General features: G+C 42.0%; 1 protein-coding gene across 1 annotated transcript; it reads left to right on the top strand.

Annotated features, from left to right (window-relative positions):
- The first annotated feature begins 1,062 nt into the window (after positions 1-1,062).
- Positions 1,063-3,842, top strand: skida1 (SKI/DACH domain containing 1). The gene has a single exon (XM_086021129.1). It carries the CDS (start codon positions 1,321-1,323, stop codon positions 3,562-3,564), a length of 2,244 nt encoding a protein of 747 aa, XP_085877255.1. The 5' UTR covers positions 1,063-1,320; the 3' UTR covers positions 3,565-3,842.
- Positions 3,843-13,678: the final 9,836 nt, after the last annotated feature.

Below are 13,678 nucleotides of genomic sequence, written 5' to 3'. Positions count from 1 at the left end.
GTTTGCGCGTGTTCTTGCGCACGGTGAGTGTATGCGTGTGTGTGTGCGTGTGGCTGTGGGCGCGTGCGCGCGCGTGTGTGTGCAAAGTGGGCGCTTGCTTAAATGGTGAATGATGCGCGTGCGTGTTTCGCGTTTGCGTGAAAATCATGACCACGCGTAAGCATCAAGCAAGTCAATGTTATAGTCAAACGATGATAGCCTTTTGATATTTCAACTACACGCTTGTTTATAAATTAAACAAGAAATTTGCTTTAGGCATTGACAAGTGAAGGCATTTTCAAGACAACAGTTTTATTATGCACCCGTCTAGAAATATATGCCATATTAATCTATATATATATTTTACAATAAAGTATAAATTGTGGCATGACTCTTATTTTAGGATTTTATGAGGGTGTTTAACTGCATTCCAAATTCTAGCTCTCGAACTCATTTCACCGAACACACACTCACACAGACAAGCAGAAGCGTATACGGGTTTTTGGTCCTTTTAAACACTTTTTTTTTTTAAATTAACAAAGCAGATGCTTATTTTAAGTTAATGCAGAAATTATTGTAAAATAAGTAGGTCAATTTTGGAAGCACATAGGGAGGGGAAATCACACGCATGAAAAGCCAACCATGAGGAGGATTTATAGGCTAAATTGTGAAAAAGCAACTCTGTTAACATCATGGCTTCAATGTGTGTATTTTAGGGAGAATATATATATATATATATATCCTGGCGATGATTATGACTGATTTACTGCAGTCTGTGGGCGATTGTAAAGTGGATGTGGGAGCTGGTGGGTGGGGTTGGAATATCATTTTTATTGCATCACCTGTCAAGAGCATCCAATAGGCTTCGAGTCCGTGAGCATTAATTGATGAAGGTGTCTCCCGACTGGCGCACCTCCCCTTTGCTGTCGTTTTATTTGTGCTGCCACAATAGCAGCTGTATTTTAGCTGCTTTTTCTCTCTCTCTCTTTCTCTCTCTCTCTCTCTCGTTCTCCCTCCCCTCAAACAGAGCACCCCCCCCCCTTCTCCCTCCACTCGCTGTTTTATTCCTCTGGCTGAGGCAGTTGTGCACACCTTCCCCTCGCTCTGCTGCCGACCAGAGGGGAGTGGAGCCGGCAGAGGCAGGTAACAGCAAGCAGCCCCGGCTCGGTGGATGCATCCGTCTCATTCCTCCACCATGCCGGACTGTGTGCGCGCCGAGTGGATGCAGCCGGCTCATTCCACCTGACAGCCGGCATGTCAAAGTTTGGCGTGGACGTATGAGCAGGATGCCGTGATTAATCCATAGCCTGGATTAGAGCATTTGGAGCTGATCCATAAAACATGGGAGACCTGGAGTGTGGCTTTGAGGAAATGCAAGGAGTTAGATTGGGATACCTGCTCATCCAAGGCAAGCAGATGTTTGCTTTGTCTCAGGTCTTCACCCAGCTGCTCAAGAACATTCCACGCACCACCGTGCACAAGCGCATGGACCACCTGAACGTGAAGAAACACCATTGTGACCTGGACGAGCTGCGCAAGCTCAAAGCAATAAACTCCATCGCTTTCCACGCAGCCAAGTGCACGCTTATATCGCGGGAGGACGTGGAGGCGCTCTACTTCTCCTGCAAGACGGAGCGAGTGTTGAAGTCTGGCAACCAGAAAAGCAAAGCCACGTCGTGTCCCACCGGGGACGGCCTCGCGTCCCCGGGGCTCCTCCAAGCGGACGCCGAGCTTTGGCAGAAAAAAGTTTGGTTCAGTTTGCACGGCGTGCAAGACAAAGCGCGGCGGGGAAGGAGAGAGCTCTGCGACTCCAAACTACCTCACTTTTACCACAAAACCCACGGACGAGATTACCGTTCGGCTACAAAGTCCACTCACAGACACTTTAAAAACTATGAAACCGCCAAGTTGCAAGGGAACCGGGTGACTTTGAACCAGAGGCATTCGTTTTTCCGGAGCGCTCCCGCGGCGGCACTCCAGTCCGCCATGGCTGCTCAATCCCGGCTGTCTCGCGCAGCCGGCGACCTTCATCACAAAAGGAAGAGGAGGCGCGAGGGGGGCGGCGGCAGGGACGGCGTGAGACACCCGTGGAGGAGCAGACACCACCAGCACGTCCCGCCGGTGCTGCTCGTACAACCCAAATCCTCCATTACGCACCGCACGGCTTTTGGTGCCTTCCAACTGAGCCCAGATTTCTACCTTCACCCTCATCAACTCGAACCGAGCTTCCTGGAGAGCAGCGATACCGAATCCAGTACCTACTCGGACCGGGCTTATCCCGACTCGGATTTCGGTTCCGGCTTCTCCACTAGCAGCAGCTCCGAGGAAGAAGAGGAAGATGAAGATGAAACCCAGTCTGAGAGTACAGAGGTCAGCTCGGATGAGGAGGAGGAGGAGGAGGAAGAAAGCTCCTCTCATTCAGACTCCAGCTCCGTTTCCAGCCGGGTTTCGGTTCAGAGTATCCGGTTTAGGCGGGCCCGGGTCGGGACCCTCGCCAAAACTCTTAACCCTATACAGGCGCCTCTGGTTTTGCAGCCCACTTTTCACTACAACCACCAGCAGCAGCATGACAACTCGCCGCAGAGCCATGTTGCCACATCTCACAAAGCCGAGCGAGGAGATGAGAAATGCGAATTTCGGAATAACCCTGGATCCAAATTCCTCTCGGTTATTTTCACCGAGAACAGACGTGATAAGACGGGTCAAAACCCTGACTCGGTGGTCGAACGCGTCCGTTTTGAGGGACACATGAACAAGGCCTTCTATGCATCACGCAGGACATTGTCGTGCCCCATCAACGAACACTGTGGCCGGGACAAAGACGCGAGATTCACCGGACAAAGACTGCCCACTCCGCCCAAGAAAATAAAGACCGAGACGGAGGAGCTTTCCGTGACGGCGTCTCCTCTTTCCGAGAGCGGCTGCAAGGTCGCCAGGACGCCGCCCCTTGCGCTCCACAAAGTGAAATTAAAAGTGGAAGACTGCCGCGATGAATACGAATACCAGAGCCAGGACGGTACAGTCAAATTCAAATTGCCACCGATCAACACCGAATATTCCAGCAACACAAACGCACCAGTGGAAGTAAACTCCGCCGAGGATACTCTCGATGTGGCCTTCGTGTGCCCCTTCAGCTCGCACGGATATAAGAACACCCAAGATCGAGTCGAGGAGGGGGAGATGAGGAATAAAAAGTGCAGGGCTTCAGAGCTGGGGGGGATATCCAGGCTTTCCAGGGCGCAATCAAAACAAGCCAGGGTCACCAGGGCTGCCTCCTCCACCTCCTCCACTTCCTCCACCTCCTCTCACCCCTGCGACGAAGGCACCGCGGAGAATTTACCGAGCCGACGTAAACGCAGCAGTGCGAACACTTCGATTTGCAGCGCCAAAATGCCTTTCAGCTTCATGGCAAACTTCCCATTTTCGCCGTCGCTGGTGGTTGGCAGCGACGGGGATCTATGCCCCGCTTACTCCCTCAACTCTCTGAGGGGTGCCGGGCCTCCCCCTCCATCTCACCCAGTATGGAGTTGGCAGCCAGGCGGACACATTCTCCCTCCCCCACACACTCACAGGACCGCGAAATAGGCCTACTGAGCAGCACGCAAATGACAAAACAAAACAAAAAGAAAAAAGCCGCCTCATCTCAGAACCTCACCCAGTGAGCCCCCCCGCCCCCTGTAAATTTGTTGCAATTGCATTCAAGGTTAAGACATGAGTAAAACAACACAAGAAGTCAATTGAAGTTTCAGAAAACACCCACTGTGAGGCTCTCATATATATATATATATATATATATATATATATAGCTATCTGCCCTACGTTCTCATGACTTGACTTTTTCAAAAACATTTTTTCTGCTTATTTTTCTCGACCTGTTGGATTGTATTACAGTGCCAGGGTGTCTCTGGTTGGTGCTTTGTCTGAAAGTGGTTGAAAATAGAAATCCTTTAGACGAGGATATACTATTTTAATCAAGCGCTGGTGAATTAAAAAGTTTATATCAGGGTTATTCCATTATGTGCCACTCATTTTCTCTTGCTAGACCCGAGCTGTCTTTTCCCCATGATTGACGTGCTGACCACAGCCCCGATATGTTGCAAGCGTTCAATGTAGGAGTTATTAAACTGGGTTTCGCATTGTCTGTTTATCACAGTTACGCCTTTATTAGATTTGAAGAATATTCATATAAAATGTGCTGGTTGTAGGGTTTTTTTTTAATGTCTTTTTGAGTGAGCGTGAACTTGTTTTCTTGTTTGATTTCTGTGAATTATGCCAACGAGGCCCTGATAGACACAAGACAAGCCTTATGTATAGAGACAATCAAAAATAGAATGGAGAAAACACATGACATCATCAAAAGGCTGAGATTAATCACGTGATTGACTCCATTTAGCTTTCAATGGACACACGCGAATGCCCAGTCGACGTTCACAAGTACAGTGGAATATATGAGGCGGGGTATACTTTTGGTCTCAGTGTAAAGGGGGGCCAGCCCAAGGCCACTCAGAAACAAAGCGGACAAAGCACAAGAAAGCAAAATGCACTTTGTTACTGTTTGGGGTCCTGCATGTGTCAGCTGTGGGTTGCCTGATCAGAATTCGAAAAAATACAAAGGTTGCATTTATACTTTTTAAAAACCGGAGCCTTGTTGATTTAGTGTACACCCACGATGCGATTAGAAATTACTCTACATTTTCATTCAGGTTTCAATCTGATATGAAGGTTTCTATTTGTGAAGCCACTTTTCATTTATCTGATTCAGGGTTCAGTTAGTTTTTCTTTGAGGGACACCAAAAACACCCTATTTTTAATGTAGCTTTATTTATCAAACTCCCTAAATGTAACCTTTTGAGCATCAATGAATGTAGTGACTCCAAGCTGTTTGCGTGTAGCTCAAATTTCAGCCGTTAAAGCGTCAGCAGGCACCCCTCTAAGCACCAGGAAACACGTGTAAATGACTGCGGTTGCACCTACACGTGTGGTGCGTGTTTTGAGCACATTTATAATTCAGGACAAGATCCTGCAAATTGGCAGGTTTTTTTTTTTTTTTTTTCCTCCTGAAAGAGTGAGGGAAAAGAGCAGATCCGGTGAATGGCGAGCACCCAGATAGGCCCCCTGGCTGAGAGTGACGTCAGTTAAACTCAGCAAAAGATGTCTCTCATTCAGATGATTGTATTTAAATGATGATTGTTTAAAACTGCTTTAAATCAGCATATGGTAAACGTTAAGCTGCGTGATTAAAGTAGCGGCGAAGCCGAGGGCACTCTCATGAGGTCGGAGTGACAATTCAAACCTTGAGTCCTATTTCCAGCTATTTGAAAAAGCTTTGGCCCCGAGGTGCTCCGTGAGCAGGCCCACGGATGAAAAAAAAAAAAAATTGCAGGAAAAGGGAGGAGTGGGCTTGGGGGGTATGCACACAGTCGAGACAGGGGGTGGTGGCGAGTTGCTGTGTTGCAAGAGCAAAGCTTTCAACCTTTAATCCGCATGTCAAAAGCATAGCCTGCACGGCACAGGAAGAAGAGGAATAGCTTGCGCCCAAATCGCCACAAACACACACACACACACACACGCACACACACCCACACAAATGTTCTCACGCAGGGCCCAATATACACGGTGCATGGACGGAGAGGGTGGTCATGGTCTGATAGCTCAGTGACACTGGCGCTATCATTGTAAACAATATTGACAAATGACAATACTCGTCAGCCTCTTCATTTTCCTGTCATTGACATTTTTTGATACGATACTTGAGGTCATACTTTTTGACATGGAGTTTGAAGTCACTGGTTGTGAAACGGAATATTTATTTTTGTGAATTTTCTGAGCTTTCTTGTATTCAGACATTGTTTTGGTTGTTTGTTGTTATTGTTGTATGCATATATACATTTATATATGGGACAACTGCACTCAAAATGGAAACTTGAACAGTGGATTTCTAAAGCACTTTCCTTTCTTGTTATTTTGTAATTATTAATCACACATTAAACGCAACTGAGTGTAAAAATAAGACTGTTTTATAAGATGAATTTTAACACAGAAATTGGTGTTGGGTTGAAATTTAGAAGCGAGAAACAGTGTTAAGAAACCTATGGCCTGTGGGCCACGTGTTGCATGCCCGCGAGAACATTTGACCCGTCCTGCCATGTAATTCTAAAAACAATACGACCTCAATGTAAATGTTGTGGGTGGTGCTTAGAAAGATGTTCAAACATTGACCTTTATTTCACTGCTTAAAATATTGCAAATATGCTGCCGAGATAAAATAAACACATTAACTGAGATTAATGCTGTCATTTGTGTGAATGCTAACCTTAAAATGTATCAGATTCAAAAAACGGTCCTTCCACCTGAACGACTTTAGTAAATTGAACCGGGAGTTTGATGCGTTCAATGAAAAGTACAATGTTACATTTTTTTTCTTAACCTCTTTTATTTTATGCCAAAGAGTAAGCTACGTGTCAAGTGTGGGATGTTTTGTTGCCAACGCACATTCAATAAAATAGGTTGATAAATTATTTCACGCACTATTTTTCTGTCATATTCCTGAGCGTGAGTATGCAGCCTTGAAAAGGTGTACAGGTCAACTGCAGGTATTTCATAATTTGCAAAGTGAACAGCTAATAAATTGTGTTGTCCACATTATCCTCCAATGTAATATGACGGCAACTGTTCACTATTCAGAGGTAATTTTATACATATAATTGGTCATTTGTACCCGTTTTTCAACTGGATATCTTTGTACGAAGGTAGCGAAGCTGTTCAAGTCTAAAAATGATTCATTTAAAAATGTTTTTTAGTGCTTGGTGCTCAGGTACCAAGCGCTCCAATATGAAACTATGGAGTACTACGACATTCAACAATCTCTTGCGAACAAAGGACTGATTGAACTATCTTTTATTTTACCCATAGCACACTGCAGAAAGGTATATATTTTTTTTACCTGCTTTGAACATGTTCATTTGTGGACTCCCGTGTCATACTTTCTGAGAACCACCCTTATAAAGAATCCATGCTGCCATTTTCTAGACCGCGTAGTCTATTCCAGCTGACTACAACAAGACAAACAACCACACACTCAAGCTAGTGCCCATATTTTCATAATATATAAATGTTGTTTGCATTACATTGATTTAGCCGTTTCAGAGGCTCTGGGACATCAAAATAGTTTTGCAACATACAACAGAAATATCATAAAATAGAAACTTAATTCTGCTTTAGGTTACACTGTTGCCTCACTATAAGGGACGTCCCCAGTGTGAAATCATTATTCTCCACAATTAAACGGGGAATAAATTTAAATTTGAGGTCAACTTTACTTAAACATGTAGAGTAGCATGCAAACAAAAAGGTGACCAGACTTGCTTTTACATGCCACGATTGACATGGCGTTCCGATTGATGAATGGCGCTCTCTCTGCGGCGTGCTCCGAGCCAGAGATCCCCGCCAGGCAACCTCGCCTGACCGACCGAAGTCCAGCCGCTGCATGGGGCCCAAATACAAGCAGAGTCAAGCGGCTAAATTCCAGTGCGGATTGGGAACCAACAGACTGTAACTCCAATAGAATGAAAGAGAATTGAGCAAGGGATGATTGGCTTCGGTTATCGCAGACGTTGATTTGAAACAAGCTATAGGAAATGCTGATACTTGCATTGATCTTTAAGGCAATTAAAGAGATGTGTTAAAAGCTGTCGTTTTTATGTTTCATCTTTCAATTGTAAAAATATGCGCCGATTATATTACATTCACCCACTCATGTTTGGGTTTATATCAATAACGATGTGGCGTGTTGAAGGCACGTATGAGAGTTTTTGCGTGCAACGTAAAACGGGCTTTCTGCGCATTGAACTGATATGTGCTCCTGCGCAGATTGGAAAGAAAAAAATAAACACACACACAATGCGCGTGTACACACTTTAATCGGCATGCGCATTTGCCAATCAACAAAACAACCTCCACATTGCATGCCAGAACTGTTTTAAAGATTTATCAGTGAGGTGACATCTGAAGTTATAATTCGAAAGACAACATTTTGAAAAGACAAAATGAGTTTTATTTTGTTGCTTGTAACGTTGATTTAATGTAAGCCATTATAGAATAATTGGCACTGTATGTCCTTACTTATAGGTACATTTTAAATTTACATAATCTATGTTTACATCATTGAAAATAAATGAATCACAAATCCACCATGTAGAACAAAACTTGGACATTGGCAAATATTTACATATCCGATACGTTAATTTTTCATCGCAATAATCAATCGGTGCTGTTTAATCAATACTGCATGTGGTCTTGCCTTTATCGCAGTTAAGTTGCTCTAAGGTTATGAGCTGCTATTTCTTCACGTTTCCATAAGAGAACGATCGAGGTTGGATTTTTTTTACACGGCTTCGCCTCCTCAGAGCAAAATTCAGAGAGAACTCATGGTGGAGGATAGTAAAGAAATAAATACAAAATAACATTTAAAAAAAAAATAAATCATTGCTGAATTTGGTTTTTCCTTTTTAAATTTTTAGCCGCATGTCAACATTATCATAATTATTTAAGTGGCTTCTAAGCACCATTTTATGAATAGACTCGTGCTCCTCCAGCTTCATTCAAATGCTTTGGGGTTAAAGGGCTCAAAAGACCCAAGCGGGAGAGACGTGGGGTCTTGGGTGGGGGGTGGAGGGTGGGGGGGGTGTCCGTTGGGGGGGGGGGGGGGGTTCGTCCGGGAGAGGAAGGGGAAAAGCAGCGTGGAGGGCTTCTGCTCCGTCATGGAGCTCAGCTGCATTTGTTCAGGCTTTTCTGTGCACTGCACGCAGCCAAAAATCCTCCGAAGACGGCAGAACATGTGCACCTAATGCGGATTCCATAAACAATCAAGTTTTGCAGCCTCCTAGCTTGACGATGTTTTCTCCCATGTTTCAACAGCATTGTGTTTAAATGGCGATTAAAATGCGATTCTGCTATAGTTCAATGGTTCACAGCTCCTATAGCAAAGCTCATGAATTATTCATCAGGCTTAACGAGAATAATTTAGACACTGCTATACACCACAATTAAACGCATTACATACACTTTTACACGGATTGATTTTTTTCCACTTCGTAGAAATTAAATGCGAGTTTAATCATTCAGTTCAATGCAAAATAAATGGGCAGCTATGAAGCGATTAAAAAATAAGATGTTATATGATCAGAAATATGTTCGCAAAATATTAGTATTTTCAAAATCCAGTTAAAAGAATAACATGACCTATATTTGGAATGTTAAAGTAAAAGAGTGAAAATATCTGTTACGCTTAATCCCACGTTGCACATGAACCATTAACATAATAGCTCAGATTTTGATATGGATTTGGTTGTATTAGTAGTAATATTAATAGCTATTTCCATCATCACCCTCCCCTATCAAGCGCATTCTTTGTAAAAAGCAAAGCAAAAATAAACAGTATTTTCTAAAAACAAGATGCTGCCTGCAACAGTTTCAATGTAAATCATATATCCAACGAGTGAACTACTTGAAGCCATTTTGGGGGGAATGGCAAAATGTCCTCCAATTAAAAATTGCTGATGTTTGTCAGATTTGATCAGTTCCATGGCCTTGCAAACAAATATCTCCCTTTGTGAGATGACAGGTCACTTGAGAGCATTAGGCTCTATAGAGGGATTTGAACACGGCCACAAGCGGTGGTGACCTTTCACCCTCCTCATACCAGGGAGTTAGGAACAGGCTGAGGGTGTGGACAAAAAAAAAAAAAGAAAAAGGAAAAAAAAAAGAAAAAGAAAAAAAAAAAGCCTCCAGCCAGGCAGGCAGTAACACCTCAGTGTCATATATGACTTAGACATATTGATACATAATTGTGTATTAGTTAGATTTGAGGTAGGAGGGAATATATTGAGGGGGGATGTCAATCAAGCAGGCACACAATTTCTTGGCAAAAATATTTTTTAACGTGTTACATCCACAACAAGACGCTATCAAATGAACGCTTTTCTGACAGCGTCACTCAAAACTGAGCATGATTATATTTGCCTAGGCTGTAATGCTCTTGGGATTATTTCATGCAAGTGGTCGTTGTCGACTTTAAATCACCCACTACATGACAGTCAGGCCCGATCTTGTAGATCATTGATTAGCTGCCCACATTTTCTCACCTCACTTTGCAGTGAGGGACACATGTCAAACGTCAGCATGCTCCAGGGCACGTACTGCGTAACACAAAGTGGGAGACAACATGAGCAGAAGAGTTCCTTTATCCTTTTTTTTTTTTTTTTTTTTTTTTTTAATTTGAGTGTATAGGACACATTCCTTGGGGGTGATGGGAGGCAAGGGGGGCTTGTGCTCGATAAGGTTCCTGCAGCCAACTTCTTTCAGAGTATTCAGGATGAGGGAAAAGGGAAAAGCAAAGAGGATTTTCATTGTAGCTAAGGCTTTTTTTAGACACAGAGGAAATGGAAGTGTCTTCATTTTGTCTAATAAGATATTAATCTTTTTTTTTTTTTAAAGCTTTTTGAGAGCAGTTTTTAAACAATCCGCATCATTCGTTTTAAAATCATTTTGGTTATTACATTAGATTTCTTTGCTCAACTGCTTTTTTTTTTTTAAACCAAGGGTCTTCATTAATAAAGTGATTTTGGCTTGTTTGGAGTGTAATCTGAGTGCAAAGAGACCCCTCCCCCCAGGGGAAAAGGACATTTGAATAAGTATGTTTAATGTCACATGCAGGAGGCTCAAGACTTAACACTAAGAATATCTAAAATAGACATTAGAATTGGTTTAAGTGAGACCCTAATCACAAATTGTCTTTTTTTTGTCATGTAATCTAATAATAAATATTGCTTGGTTTTTGTTATTTTAGATTTGAGTTTTTATAAAGTCCTCTTATAAAGCCATTGAATGTATCAAAAATATGATGCAATGATCAAACAAATGTTTACTGGATTTCACACAACCCGCACACGCGCACCGACACACACACATTCGTGGGGTATTTATGATTCATAGGCCATAGGTTCCCCACCCTTGCTTTATATATTTTTTTTCTTTTTCTTTTTGACAGATTGACTTCGAAACTTGCAATGTGAGTGGAGTAGCTGCAGAAAGCCCCCTCAGAGTGAAATTCCCCGTCTGAAGCCTCTGGCACAAGAGGAAGAATCAGGTGTTTTTGCAACTGATCATCATGACTGAGTTGATCATCATACATGACCTGACTGCAGTGGTGTTTCTTTAAAATGAACATTGCACTCTTCTCGGGATGATTTTGTCATGATATAAATGGATGACTATGTGCTGGCAGACAATCAATAATCATTCAGTTAGCCATGTTAGTTTTTCATCATTATTTGACAATTGAGGATTCTCTAAACAATATTAACGTCAACAGGAGTTACAATCAATACTTTTCCATTTTTTTCTTATTAATAAAAGATCAAATTTCACGCTATTTTCCTCACATTTTTAAAGGATATTTTTTCCCTGCACGACATCTCTGCTTTTCTCCTTCACATAACAGAGTGACTATTTAAATGATCAATTAGCACAGATTTCAATTGTGAGTTATGCTGTGATTAAGTCTCCGTTAAGGAGTTCACTCAGTATTATTATTATTATTATTATTATTGTTATTATTTAAACGACTGTCTTTGTAGATTCTCGGTTGTCCAGGTCATGGTAATAGACGCAACTGGATTTTTCTTGTTTGCTGAAGACGTTTCATCTTTAATCCAAAAGGCTCATTCAGTTTTACATTTTAGGTTCGGCATTTTAAAGATAATTTAGAATTTGGGGATTAAACGTGAAACTTCTTCAACAAACAAGGAATGTCCAGTTGCCGTGATTTAACCTTTCTGGATCATAGTATCGAAATTAGTGGGCTATAACATGCAGCTGTTCAGGGTCTGTTTCGGGGAATCAGATTTACTTTATAGAACCATAAAAATGTGTGGGTTTTTTTCCGAGTACTCCGGTTTCCTTCCATATTCTCAAAACATGCATGTAAGGTTGAATTGAAAACTAAATTGAACGCGAGTGTGAATGATTGTGCCCTACGATTGGCTGGAGACAGTACAGAGTGGACCCCGCCTTTCACCCGAGTGAGGTCAGGGGTATATAAGATGGATCCATTCATATAAAAAAATAAACGTTATTCTTTATCTGTGATTTGCTAAGAGAAACACGTGAGGGCAGATTTGTATTATTTTAAGATTTACTTAATACTTAAAGCGAATTCAATAAGTTCAATCGCTATTTTATTCATTCGTTCATTATCCAAATGAGTAAAAAGTAAATAAAAATACATGAAAGGTATATTTAATAAAAACAACAACAACAAAAAAAACCCAGGATTGATTTCCACTCACTTTCTCCACCACTTTTTAAATACTTCGCTGACACCTCCATTAATCAATTCAACACATTTAAAAAGGTTTAAAGTCGGCCCGGGGGGCTTTTACGCACCAACACGCCTAAAATAAAATTTAGTAAAGGTGTGTGCTTGTGAAAAACGTTTTAAAGGTGTGATCCGTCAAATTTCACGCAATTAGGATGATTAAGTGCTGGGAATTCGCCAACAATATGTGATTATGTGTTAACAATTATTTTTACACGACTCACAATGCAGCTGTAAAACACCTATCGTGCTTCTTTGGTTTCATTATTCGATCAGCAAACAAATCTGAGCGTTTATCTTTTTTTTAGTGCGGGTGGAAAATAAATGGAACAAATGCGCGATAGTTCCGCGTCCGTGTTGTAAGACACTCCAATTATTAATATCAAACGAATTCACGCAATTACGCGCATGTTCCTTTTGAAAAAAGAGGAGAGAACAAGGGTTTGATCCCCAATGCTCGTCGGTTCATGCTGATTTAGACAAGAAGATGATGCAGTCTCACTGCGCCCTCTGCCGACCAACACGAGAAGCGCTCTCGTCTCTTAAAGGGGACGTCTGGCAAACCGGAAGACAGTTTTTTAAGGTGGACCGGGAGAGTTAACTCAAGGACAACGACAAGCTCTATATTTATTTATTTAACTGTGTTTTTGCAAAAGGCTTACTGGTCACGTCCCCCCCCCCCCCAAACTGTTTAATCAAAATGAACCTACTAAGGTTTTAATGTGGTTTATCTATGTCACCTTTAGCATCACTGTAGGTGAGAGACTTGCATTGATCGAGTCTTCAGTTAAATTACGAAACGTGTACTTGAACTAAATTAATGTTCACGGTGTAATGTTGCCCGTGTGTGTGCGTGTGTGTGTCTATTTATCTATATGATAAAAAAAATGACATAAGTGACACCTTCAAATTCAAATTAATTTCTGCTGAAAGTGCATATGTATGTGTACAAGTACCAGTAATTGGCAACATACTGTATACTGTATATATATATATATGTGACATAAGTGACGACTTCTAATAAAAACAGTTACTGTGAAATGTGTACGTATACACTGTATGTTTGTGTTTAAAACAGTTACTATACAACACACACACACACGTACACGCCCCCCCCACACACGCACACACTCACCCATTTACACACAAGCGTGCGCCCCCCCCCACCCCCACACACACTCACAATTTCTAATTAAGTACATAATAAATTAGATGATAGATGGACAAACTAGAACAGGTAAGCAAACATCCAACTCAGAGTAAGAAAGTGATCGGCAAATATACAGTAATAAGATGTCATTTCCCACAAGTGATTAGATTTGA

This window comes from Filicampus tigris, chromosome 21 (genome assembly GCF_054856515.1).
Source record: "Filicampus tigris isolate MCC_2025a chromosome 21, RoL_Ftig_1.0, whole genome shotgun sequence".
NCBI lineage: Eukaryota > Metazoa > Chordata > Actinopteri > Syngnathiformes > Syngnathidae > Filicampus > Filicampus tigris.
The sequence above is the reverse complement of the archived record's forward strand: the minus strand, read 5'-3'. Positions and strand labels throughout refer to the sequence as shown.

Coding starts and splice junctions, on each gene's coding strand:
- skida1 (XM_086021129.1), top strand. CDS start 1,321: ATGGGAGACCTGGAGTGTGGCTTTGAGGAAATGCAAGGAGTTAGATTG.